At 38.0% G+C, this 13,050-nt stretch overlaps 1 protein-coding gene across 1 annotated transcript in view; it reads right to left on the bottom strand.

Moving 5' to 3' along the window:
• Positions 1 to 13,050, bottom strand: part of SIM2 (SIM bHLH transcription factor 2) — a 58,995-nt gene that overhangs the window by 27,683 nt on the left and 18,262 nt on the right. The window contains exon 4 of the mRNA XM_049834896.1: positions 12,095 to 12,203. Coding sequence (XP_049690853.1) covers positions 12,095 to 12,203 — 109 coding nt within the window. The remainder of the gene's footprint in view (positions 1 to 12,094; positions 12,204 to 13,050) is intronic.

The raw sequence follows: 13,050 nt of genomic DNA, 5'->3' as shown, positions 1-13,050 counted from the left end.
TATGGAGATGTTCCAGCTGAGTTAACACCAAAACCCAAACTATTCATAACAATCTGTTGTTTTTTGTCTTCCATATGTATCACAGAAGAAAAAGTAATCCATTCAAACTCTATGGATATTGATAACTACATATTGCCTAGCTTTGCTTTTTTTTTTCCTTTTATGAAAACAGAGAAAAAGAAATAAAACCAGATCCAATGTGAGGATATTTTCATCTCTAACAAAAGAAACCCCATTTCTCTGGATAAGGATGTACTTCATATTCTTATGAGTAATAATGATTAAAAGAACACTATTAATGTAATCTCTGCATATGTATGTACTCTGTGTGTGTTTGTATGGACGTAACTTGATGTATTTACAAAATAGCATTTTTAGAGCTGCAATAAACAAAGGATATTTCATTAAATATAGCAGTGGCTCCCATGGTGAACTGTACTTTCCAACTATGCCTTCACAGCGCCTGGAACTGAGACAACTGTATCTTCACACAATGCGGTATTGGGGATATTTTAGGTTGCAGTAAAACAATCTCATATGTAAATTCACATTTGTCACTGCAGAAGGTATTATATATTATACTGCCCCATTGACTACAGCTTCAGAAGCAAGTTGAAAAACTGGAAAACTGACAACAAGCTGAGTAGAGTAGAGTAGAGTAGAGTAGTTCAGTTGGAAGGGACATACAACAACCATCTAATCCAACTGCCTGACCAATTCAGGGCTGACCAAAGGTTAAAGCATGTTGTTAAGGTCATTGTCCAAATGCCTCTTAAAAAGTGACAGGCTTGGGGCATAGACCACCTCTCTAGGAAGCCTGTTCCAGTGTTTGACCACCCTCTTGGTAAAGAAATGCTTCCTAATGTCCAGTCTAGACCTCCCCTAGTGCAGCTTTGAACAACTCCCACGTGCCCTATCCCTGGATACCAGGGAGAAGAGATCAGCATCTTCCTCCACTTCCCCTCCTCATGAAGCTGTAGAAAGCAACGGAGTCGTCCCTCAGACTCCTTTTCTCCAAACTAGACAAACCCAGGTTCCTTAGCCGCTCCTCACAGGACATGCCTTCCAGCACTTTCACGAGCTTTGTTGCCCTCCTCTGGGTGCATTCAAGGACCTTCACATCCTTCTGAAATTGTGGGGCCCAGAACTGCACACAGTACTCAAGGTGAGACTGCATCAATGCTAAATGCAGTGGGATAAACACCTTTTTTGACCAGCTAGGTGGTTTGCCCTCTTGGCTGCCAGGGCCATATTCAGTTTAGTGTCAACCAGCACCCCCAGACCCCTTTCTGCAGAGCTGGTCTCCAGCCACTCCTCTCCCAGCCACTTGAGGTTTCAAAAAAGTGAGCAGTCACCACATGAAGATGGCAAATTTTGCTGCAACTCATGCTAAATTTCACTGTTGTTGAATCTCTTACGTAGCACTATTTCCTTCAAATACCTACTATTCCAGCAAGTCCACCACATATGATGAAATTTGCTTAATTGCACCTTCTCTAGCATTTGCCATAATCATCTGTAATTCTGACAAACAGCTGTGTATTGCTATGAAAGGTTTTAACACAGTTTTCCTTTATGGGTGTAAGTATTGTAGCATGGGTTTGCTTTTCCATCTTTGCCTTTACTGTGTATGTCAGCATCTATTTTCCCTCTTTACCTGAATGTGACTTGCTTCCCTCTCCCAAACAATTTTAAAGTAATCAGGAAATTGATCGTTCTTTTCATATGTGAGTTAAATAGTTTTCAAAGTTTGTACATTCTTCTGTTCAAGTTTTTTCAGAAGATGAGTCCACAAAATGTCTCAATAACTGCTATAGCTAAAAAGAAACCTCCACTCCTACTCCTAAATTGCTAAGTATCTTGAAAGGCTCTGATGATAGCCTCCTGAACAGTAGACCAACCCTCTTAGTATAGCTTTTAACATTTCCCAGATCTTATTGACATTGTGTTTATCTTCTACAGGAATTAAAGACGAAAAGCAGAGCTTTAGGGTTCTTTCTAAATGTTTACCCTCCCATTTTTGGCGTAGTGGTTTTTTTTATCCAGGTACGTGGAGCATGATCAGAGGCACTATTTTTCTGTTCCAGCCGCTTCCCATATTCATTGTAACTTGGATTTACTTTTGATAGCAAATTTCTGATTTTGTTTATCCTGTATAAATGTTTAACATTTGAAAGTGATTGTCCTCTCCCCACTGCTTCACAAATTTTTATTGAAATGTTTTTAAGGATGACCTGTGAGACTCTCAGTTTTTATCCTGGAATTCCAATTTTCCATTTTTCCCTAACTGGGTGATTGGTAATAGCTGGAAATGAAAACTGATGCAGGTAAAATACTGATTTTGATCAACATGATTATATACTTCAAGCAGATTTCTCTACCTTTCCTGCTTCTTTGGAAGGGTGTATCTGAGGTTACTGAGATCCTGACTTTTTCAATATGCCTGCTAGCAGATAGTTTAATAAAATTGAGGTATAATTTATAATGAGTTTTATAGGGAGAGGCACTGCAAGTCAGAGTCCATATCCACATCCAAAATGTCCATTTCAAATGCATCACTATTTATTTTTTAGCCAAACTCCAAGTTTCCCTGATCACATTCAGAAAAGTTTTTCTATTCTACTAATATATTACTATATTGCCTGGTCATCTTACAGACGCTCCCTCCCTGAAGCACTGCTACAATGTAGTTGAGTAGGTTCAGTAAAAGCTAGAAATGAGGCAGAGAGTACATGGCTTCATTCAAATCCCAGCCCAAACTTATCCATATGTTAATATCCTCACAGAGCTGAAACACAGCAACCTGTGAATGAGAACATAGAAAAACATTGCTGTCTATGGACATACAGAAGATGCATTTCTTTCTCACAACACTGAGTACCGTTTCTACAAAGTATGCCTTCTCCGTTAATCTCTTCTCTTTTTGTAGCTTAGTATACCATGCAATACAGTTTGACTGCAAGCACCAGCCAAGAATAAAATAGCCTGTTTATATTTTACAGATTTGTATTTTCTTACTCTTGTAAACAGAATAAATGTCATGGTAAAGAACATGAGTCCTGCTATTTTGGATAAAGAATTTGTGCATTTGTTCACTTATATTGCACATGGCTGCCAAACAGGATTCTCCAAGCATTTCTGTGAAATTATGTTTAGCTTTATGGAAGCCAGAATTGTCCATCCCTGGGGGTGCAACTATGAAATCCATCTTCGCGTTCCACTCCATCTTTCATCTCCTTTGAAAGAAAACAGTCGCAAAATTCTGTAGTTTGCATGCTGCTTGCACAGTGGACTGAGAAAAAAGATCATCATAGTTTTTTCCACAGCTTCACCTCTCATACCTTTATTTTCTCTAAGGTAAAAGCTACTATTTTATATCTATTTCCCAAAGCTCCCAAGTCTTGATATTAGCAAAATATGGCATTGTTTTGTTGTAGAACCACTTTGTAAATTAATATACATCAGCATGCAAACTGCACACTGCTGCACCATGCGCTGTTTTAAGAATATATGTCTCATTTGTCACTACAAAAGATACGAAGCAGCATTAAAACCAGGAGCTCTTAACACAGCTAAAGATTCATGTTCCTTCTACATGGCAGCTTGGATGCAATGTAAAATTTCAGCTATAGTGTAGGAGATGAAAACTATTCTCAAAGGGCACATTTAGACCAAAGCACCGTGCAAGTGGTCACCTGCTTCTACCTTCCCTCCCATCCAACTTGTGCAGATACACACACCTGCCTCAAGCTAGTGCATTCCTCTGGAAACAAGGCATGCATGTGTGATATGCTGCACTCCATGTCCCTGCTAGACTGTTTTACAGGGTGGAAACACAGATACCACAAGTTCATGTCTGGATAACACTTTGCTGCCCATCCCCCAAGCACTCTGCATATTTTTGCCCTTTCAGTTGGTTATTTTCATCTTATGTCCTCTATACTATAAAGTTGCACATGTTCTACTCTTATTATTGTGTAATCTGCAAAGCATCTGGGTCCCACACAGCACATTGCTGACCAAAAGAGAATGCAAGTATCTTGGCTAGTCTCTTGTGCACATAACAAGGCTATAGCTTTTGTGAGACACAGCAAAGAGAATGCCACAACTTCTAGCCTTCAATTCTGAATGAAGGTGACACCAACTTCTAGAAGAAAAAAGAGGTGAAAGCACTGTAGGGTGCATACAAAAGAGATGCTTGCATAATAGCACACAGAGTTTTAAGGTAGTCCTTGAAGCTGGGAATCCAGGATTGATCAACAGGACCAGTGTGAGAAGGGGCTTGCAAATGTCTTTGGTGGACTTTCCTCATGACAAATTCAGAAGTGAGCCTGGAGATGAGTTAATGGAAAATGAGGAGTCAGACCTGCATGGTTGGTGCATACTGACCACCTTTATTATTGCTATGCCAGAAAGAACAGCGCAAAAGTGAGGTTGTGACTAAAACTATTCTGCAAAATTAAATACTGCAAGCAAAGGGATTTATGAAAACAGCATTTCCCTGTCCTTCCCTGATACATGTGGCCAAAACTGCTTCCAAGTAAGAGAGAAGAAAAAAAACAGTTAGACATACTTTCCCTTCTCCCTATTACACTGCAGCCTCATATATACACAGGTTACAGGCTTAAGTATTTGAGAATACTCATCTTTTTAGCAAATGAGTGGCACCAGTCGAATGATAAAATATAAATGCCTTACATGGCAAAATTGCAAATTATATGTATAGAGAGAGCAAGTTCCTATGCACATACTATGTTGAAAACTGAAGTTTGTGGGCTGACTTGGTTTGCCCTGATAATGCTCTTGCTGTGGTAGAGAAGCAGTCAGTTCTGTTAGCCTCTGTCTTAGAGTTCCAAGCTTGCACAAGCTGCCCAAATTTCCTCCCCATTTGCACAGTTTGTTCTGTGTCCTGACTGTATTCATCATCCTGTCAGTGCTGCAGAGGGTAAATTGTCTCCATTATCATTCCTGTCATCCAAACTCAGCTGTTTGCTAGCATTTGCCCAAATTTTCCTTTGCTCCTGTAAGTGATGCTTCCAAACTTTTCTTAGAGAAGAAACTCAACAGGGCACTGGACAGAGAGGAGACAAATAGCTTTTGCAGTCTGAGACACTCTACTCTCTTTGGTATACTTTACTGTTAATTACCAATGAAGATTTTTTCCTGTTTTCCACTCTAGTACATCCAAAATAATAATATTTTCTAGGTTTCTCAAGTTTAAAATAACACTAACAAACAGTGGTAACAGGATCATCATGTTAAACCATTATCATTGAATAACAGTTCTCTTATAAAATATTTTTTAAGCAAAAATTTTAAAGCAAAAATTCCTATCAACATTTGTCTTTTGCATATCTACTAGCAAAATTTCTGTAAAACTTAGTGTAAAAAAGATCTTTCCAGATGTAAAATTCTCTTTCCCTTCTTTTAATATCAAACAAAATGTATGTAGGGAAGATGTTCTTCCTTGAGAGGAAAAGTATGCACTGGCATTTACTTCTTAGCTGACTGAAATGGTGCCCTCTAAAGCATCATCCAGAGTGGAGAAAGCCTGACACAATGTATTCCACATTCCTTGTGTAACTTAAATTAGGCTTATAACTAATTATATAAGAATTATTCAGTTATTAGCAGACAACTGGAATGTCTACAATAACTACAGTATTCCTTTTTCTCTTTGTCTGCTCTGGGGAATGTTAATATACTGCTTTTTGTATACCATGCCTTGGTGTGCAAGTCAGCAAAAGTTGGGAAGCTATAGACATTTTAAAGGATTAAAATCTCAGAAAAAGCATATGAAACCAATAAAAGACACACAATGTCTGACTCCAAAAACACACATGGAAGAGCAGCACACATTGCTGAATACCTCTCAGCATTGTTTAATTGCTTGTCTCAGTTAACCTGCAGTGCAAATATCTCTTATTTTGCTTGCTTGCTTGCATATATTCAGCTACAATGATGACAGATGGACTAACTAGTCATACCCATCTTGCACTACCCTGATATTTCATGCAAAAATTTCCTTTTTTATTCCTATAGATATGGTTCAGGAGGTACAACATCTCCCCAAAAAAACTCCAGATGGTTTAGTAAGTGTTACTATTGTGCTGCAAGCCTACCCCTCTATGCTAACTGTTAAAGAAAACTTTCTGCAAAAATGGTTAGTGCAGACACACTTTTGACAGCAACATCATTTGAGGGCTTAAGGTCCCAACATTGTAGTATGTGCATCCCAGCTTGTGTCAGTATGTTGTTTCCTCTAAAGAGCATGCTAGAGGGGAGCATGGTATAGTCAATAATCCTTGTGCAATCCTCAATATTCAGTCCCTGAAAGCCAGCCACTATTTCAGACACATTCAAAATGCTTATCACCTCTGGACAAGGAACTTTGTAACAGTCACTTCACAAATCTCTGTCAGCATTGTACACCCCACCATGCTAGTACCAAGATGCTTTGCTGCTGAGCTGTAGCAGCTTAGACTTACTAGCCTGACAAACATTTAGTTTTATGCTATATGTAAGGTGAGGAAAGGGGCAAACTCCTCACATGGCTCCATGAAGTTCTGGAGCTATTGTTAGCTAGGTAGAACTTTGCATGGCACCACAACCTGCTAGGTCTCCTGCACTAAGCAAGGGAGATATGCAGCATGCACTGAGTCTTGCCATAGTCAATCATAAACATAACCTTGCAGTCTTCCAAGATTCAGAAACTACTGTTACCTCATCATCCCCACATTTTGAAGCCCAACTGCCCTGCTGGATGACTACCTTCTGCCCCAGCAGGAGAATCTCATCCACTGAACCCAGTTTGTTAGTTCCACAAGTTGAAGCAACAGAAAAGAATAGCTTTCAGACCTGTGAATGCTTAGGGAAAGACAGCATGTATCAAAACTTCTCTACATCCTAAGAAATCAGTTTCTCAGCCCTATACCATGAAACAATTCCCACTTCCCTGTTAGTGAAGTGTTCCATATCTTAGGATCGAGACCCAGGAATCTTGATATCGGTCTATGCAACAGATGCAGGTGGTATAGGGAGTGCAAAACCGAGGTTTAAGGCTTCACAGGTACAAAACTAAGACAGAACACACTAAAATGCTGCAGACCAGAAATACATTAAGCAATGTTTGAAAAGGCGTGAAGGGCCAGTGGAGTCATCTGAGATCTGAACACAGCCAGTACACGTCATTTGGAAAAGATATCAAATTATTCTCTTTTTTCTTTTTTTTTCTTTTTTTTTCTTTTTCTGCTAACCCATCCCAGTCGAATATAATGGATTCTTTTTGCTACAATTGGTGCAAAGTTGGCCTAAAGACTCATGCGAGGTGGTTTGCTGAGGCATACCCTACCTTTAATGTGTATGTGAGAGAAATCACTTTTTCGCCACCCCAGCTACCCTCAGAAAGAGAGTCCAGCTGTTGGCTTCTTTCATAGCAAGGGATCAGTACATATTGCTTTACATTTTCAATGCTGGTCATGCAAGTAAAAAGGCAGCTTAAAAACTTTGTAAGTTAAAGCTGAAATTCTCCAAAGCCTCCACAGATCATGGGGCTTATGGCTTTCATTGAGTCATAGTTTGAAGACTTTAAAGGCCAGAAAGGAGCATTAGATCATAGGTGTAACCTGTACATTGTAGTTCATTAAACTTCAGTCAGTTACTCCTGTGGTGAGCTCAGTAACTTCTGGTTGCCTAAAGCATATCTTCTATAAAGGCATACAGCCTTGATCTGAAGACATCAAAAGAAGAAGAAACCACTGCTTCCCTCAGTATTTTGTTCCTGTGGTTAATCATACTCCTAGTTATAAATGTATGCATTATTCTAATTTGAGCTTTTGTGGTTTCAGTTCACAGACATTGGTCCTTGATATGTTTTTTCTTCTAAAACAGTCCTTTAGTTCCCAGTATTTTTCTCCCTTGAAAATATGCACACACAGTAATCGTCACCTCCCAATCTTCTTACTGATAAACAGATAGTGTTGTTTCATCTCTCATTATAAGCCTTTCCAGTCCTTCAATCATTTTTTGTGGCTCTTTTCTGTACTTTCTCCAATTTGACACATTTTTTTTAAAGTGGACAACAAAATTATACAGAAAAATCCAGTGTCCATTTCACTAGTATTGTATAAAGAACACAGTTTTTCATCCCTGCTATTCCTATTCACTATTCCTGTGCTTATATGCACAAGGATTTTCCATTACTCCTTTTTGCCACAGCTTCATCACAGGAGCTCACACTGAGCTGTTTGTCCTTTATGACTTTTAAATGCTTCTCAGTGCTCTGCCTTCCAGTTTATTGCCCCAAAAGCTTTCCTTACCATAACTTACTGTAGCACCACATTGGACTTATCTAAAGAGTAATAACACAACAGCTAGTTCACCAACATCCATTTTCTCAAATTTTATTACATTTAATATTGCTATGAAGTTCCAGCTTCTGGAAGCCAGTGATTATTCAAGAATTTTCACTGTCTTTTAAAAAAAAAATTATCTGCCCTCTATGTATGAAGATGTGCTTTGTTGTACCTAAAATATTAGGAAGTCCAGGGCAAATTTTTAAAAATTAAAAAGTTATAATTTAAGAAGGCTTATGTCTTTAAAACTAGTATGTCTTTTTTGAGTACCAGGCTAAGTTATCTGAAGAAAAACAATGTGACAGTGAGCATGATATAAAGAAATCCAGACTATATCTGATTTTATGCAGTGATCAATAATTTGCATTACCCTGGGAAATAAAACTCATGCAAATAAGATTTCTAGAGCTCAACAGTTGTAAGGCTTCTACATTTCTCATGTTGTTTGGTCTTTAAGAAAAGCTTTTATGGAACTGATGAAGCACTGGAAATACAAGAGAAGGTTTGAAGAGGATAATGAAGGACAATGAGGAAGTTTAAAAGCAAATGAAGATATAAATGAAGGGATAGCAACAAAATTTATGAAGACTGTAAAACTAGAAGTCAAAAATAATCTGTACTCTGGGTTATTCAATACCAGTAACAGAAACCACAAAGTATAGATATGTATGTTCACATTTGTGACTTTATTTCTATCATAACAGACCTTACCCAGCTACAACTGCTGAAATAGCAACTGAACTGAAAATGTATATGCATATCTGAGAATTAGCTGAAGAACACATCTTGAGCAAGTAAAGTTACATGAGCCAAGAGCTAACTTTGTGTTATAAATGTTTATGTCTGCAGTGCAATATTGATTTTACTCCTGAGTAATACCACAGATCGGAGAAATCTATAATGTAATAAAGTTATAAAAGGAAAATTTTTATTTGACCCAGTGACCTGATGAATTGAACATGTTTTAAAAGATTAAAAGAGATAAAATCAAACTGAAATGACAAAAAAATGGTCTTTAAAAAGTCTATTTTCCTTTTTCTTGGAAAATAAAGCCACTTTTACTCAACTTCCCTCAGTCCTAAGTTATTTGTAGAACTCCATGTTTTATTTAAATATTCAAAATACCTACTAAGATACAGATAGAAGTTGCTTCATTCTTGTCATTTATTAAATAGGTTTCAGAGCTTCACTGAAGGAAAACAGGAAACCTATTTTGATTTCTGTAGGCCAGGTGGTATCAGGTTATACCTCAAGATATAAATGTATAAAATGTATACACTGCAGAAAAGGGAACTACTGGCACAGGGAAGACAAATATAAATAAATATTTGGTCACTCTGTTCATTTTAAAAAGATTTAGCTATGTATTCTGGATATTTTAATATACCCACTCCATGCATTTTATGGGGAAGAGACACACAGAAGTAAGATTTGCATAAAATAATCCCTATACAAACCAGAACACAGCCTAACTCCTTTATTTTTGTTCTCCAAGTCTAGGAATCCAAATAAGATGCTGTTGTTTTGAGGTTTTTATCAATTTTCTCTGCTACACAAAATTTTACACAAAGTAAAACATATGTAAATGGCTCACATTTCAAAGTAAATTTTCCTTTACCTTTGCAGTACCAAGAAACCAGAACTTGATGCTAATAACAGCATCTATGTAGAATGAAGTAAAGAAAGCTACAGAGAATGAGGCATATATCTGTGGCTAATTATACCATCAGCAGAATTTCAGACTGAAACAGTTGCAAGTAAACTGAAATCACCAGTTTCAATTGTGTGTAAAGTCTTTTCAAACACAACCAGAACAGAATTACACTTCGCAGTGATGAGAATTTGTTAAGGAAATAAAGAATTTGACCATAAGTAGCTAAAACGAAAGAGAACTGATTGTTTCAGAAAACAAATGCTAACAGGCAAGATAAGCATCCAGAGACATCTACATGTAAGCAAGAAACAGACAGTACCTAGTTCTGAACAAGAAACCCCCCACCCTTCTGGGATTGCAGTACTAGTGTGCTGTCTCACTGCTTTTAGTAAACCAGAGTCATGACACTAAACAAAAAATAGGAAAAGCTGGGGGCTTATTTGCATTTGACATAGAAATTAATATCAATCAGTTGTCCATGACTTTAAATTTGTAAAAAATCTTTTACTAACATTGTAACAAAAACAGGAGGCTATTGCCATTGTCCAGACAGTGGGTATAAAAATGTCTTACTACCAACTCGGATACCAGCAGAACTGCATGAGAAGTAATGCATTTATACCAGAGGTATCCCCTCTGCTTATCAGTAAGGTAAGAAAAAGAAAAAAATGTGGGGTTTTTTTGAAAGCCAACATTTAAAAAAAAAATCCTTGGTGGAGGAATGAGCAAACTATGATATTGTCAAGTAACAACTAGAATCAGAAGAGTCCAAGAAAAATAAGAGTTTGTTTTTCAAGACACCAAGGGGTACTCAAGACAATCTGTTTAGCGAGGAAGAAGAGAGAAGGAGGCTAAGATAATTCTTCCATTTACACCACTCAGAGAAGTACATATACTTCCAGGCACATTAAACTTCCTTACATGCAGAGGGTACATGGTTCTGCACTGATGGAATCACAGCAGTCAGAACTGTGGTGAGATCACCAAGTACGGAAAATGCACAGGCACCAGAACTGTGAAAAAAATGCCTGATCCTAAACAGAATTGTAGTGCAAACCCAAAGCTCCTCATGCTTTTAGGAGCTGTGCCTTAAGAAGGCCAGTAAAAACTAGCAGGATGTGAGCTCCAACTGATTAAGCAATTATGAAATATATGTGAAAGCACATTGTACATGATGGAGCCAGATTATTTCTGATATTTTAAAGTTCAAAGAATTGTCCCTGAGGAAATGAGCTACTGAAGAAGATAGTGCAAAGGTGAGCATATCTTTGTTAGTTATATAGTAGTTACAACACTGAAGTAACAACTTAATACACAAAGGGTTATGTTAATATTTATGTGTGGTGGCTGAGCTCAGCCAGGGTGGACAGTCTGATCCAGGCGTTCACATAATCAATAAGTTCTGCTGTCTTCCCTGACACTCCATCCAGCTTAGCATCATGCTGTATGGGTACGCGTGGGAGAATCATCTGCAGCACCTGAACAGGATGTGTGGAGAGGCTTGGTGAATCGGTGATCCAGTATCAAGGCAAGAGGACATTATTTTCCTGGAGAGATCACTTTTTTTATGAGAGTTTCTAAATCTAGGTCATTTACAAAACCCATTCTTGCTCTTCCTACAGTGGAGGGTATAGGTCTGGCTTTTTGTCCAAGCTTCAAATCTAACGGTTGTTTTTAAAACATTAAAAGTGCCCTTCTATTTCCCAATTGCTTAATGTATTATTCTTTTTTTTTCCCTGCTAAGATCGCATAGCTGCAGCTGTGCACAGCTACAGCATTGCAACATTCCTGCAACCTCAGCAGTGATGACAAAATAAAAGAGATGAAATGACCACTGAGCAAAATCTAGAAAACTGTTTAAAAATGCATGGGCTCCATGGCATGAAAAGCATTATTTAATCTAGGGTACCTTACTCCCTTTACTACAACAAACCAAAATCATGGGTCACAGTTTCAAGTTCATGCTCCTCCTCCATTCACGTACGTAGCTTCATATCAGTTAAATATGAATGTGTCACATTTCAGCCTAGGGTTGTTACTTTTCTTAGTTTTTCAATGGTAGTTTGATCACAGATCACACAAGTACCTTGTAAGAGGTGAGGATGAAGAGGCTGGTGAGCAGTAAGAACAGCTGTCATCTCATCATGATCAGAAGGATGTATGTACTCATAAATGCTATTACCAGTAAGCTCCACCTGTGAAGAGACATGTAACACATGAAGGAGTGCAGCTGGCTTTTTTTTTTTCTATCCCAAAAGTGCGCTGAAGTAACCTGCATACACTGCATCTGGGTAACTACACACCACTTTTAAAACATAAGTTGAATGTATCAAAATGGTGTTCCAAATTATACCCATTAAATTGAATTAATTCCTTCTTCAGCGGTAACTAATATTATAGGGACTTTTGTGGGAATTTCTGGTGATGATGTGGGTACAGAAGAGCTGCTATTAGAGAGAGCTAGAAAATGAAGTGATAAACTAGAGCAGCTGTAGAAATGTTAGGTTGCCACAAAATGGGATAAAATCTCTGTGAACTGTATTAATGTCTCTCAAGAAGACAGATATCCAAAAAAATAATGTTTCTACAGGTTCCCAGAAACTATCACCTGCATTCAGCTGGCAGCTGAGCCTTCAGAGCAAATCACTAGATTTACACAATCCCTTTGTGTCTTTTCAAAGAGAATCTACCACACTCGATCCACACTAGTGCAAAGGGCTCAGAACAGTAGCCAGCAAATTCAAAATGCAGACTTCCATAGATTTTCATGGGCACTGGATTGAGCCTTCCCTGCTTTAAGTAAACATGCACAATAAAGACTAGATCTATCTTAAATATCTGTGTATTCCTTCTTCTCAGTTGAAGTTTGCTTGCAGAAGAATGTATTTCTGTCTTTCCCACTGTTGTACCCATAATAACTGTTGCACAAAAAAATGAATGGTGTGCACCGTATGTCCTTTTTGCTAACTCTATCTGCCACATATAAAACTCACCAACAAAAGTCTCCAGATAGATGCAGTAATTGATTTAAGGAGTGAACCA

Source organism: Accipiter gentilis, chromosome 32 (assembly GCF_929443795.1).
Source record: "Accipiter gentilis chromosome 32, bAccGen1.1, whole genome shotgun sequence".
Classification (NCBI taxonomy): domain Eukaryota; kingdom Metazoa; phylum Chordata; class Aves; order Accipitriformes; family Accipitridae; genus Astur; species Astur gentilis.
The sequence above is the reverse complement of the archived record's forward strand: the minus strand, read 5'-3'. Positions and strand labels throughout refer to the sequence as shown.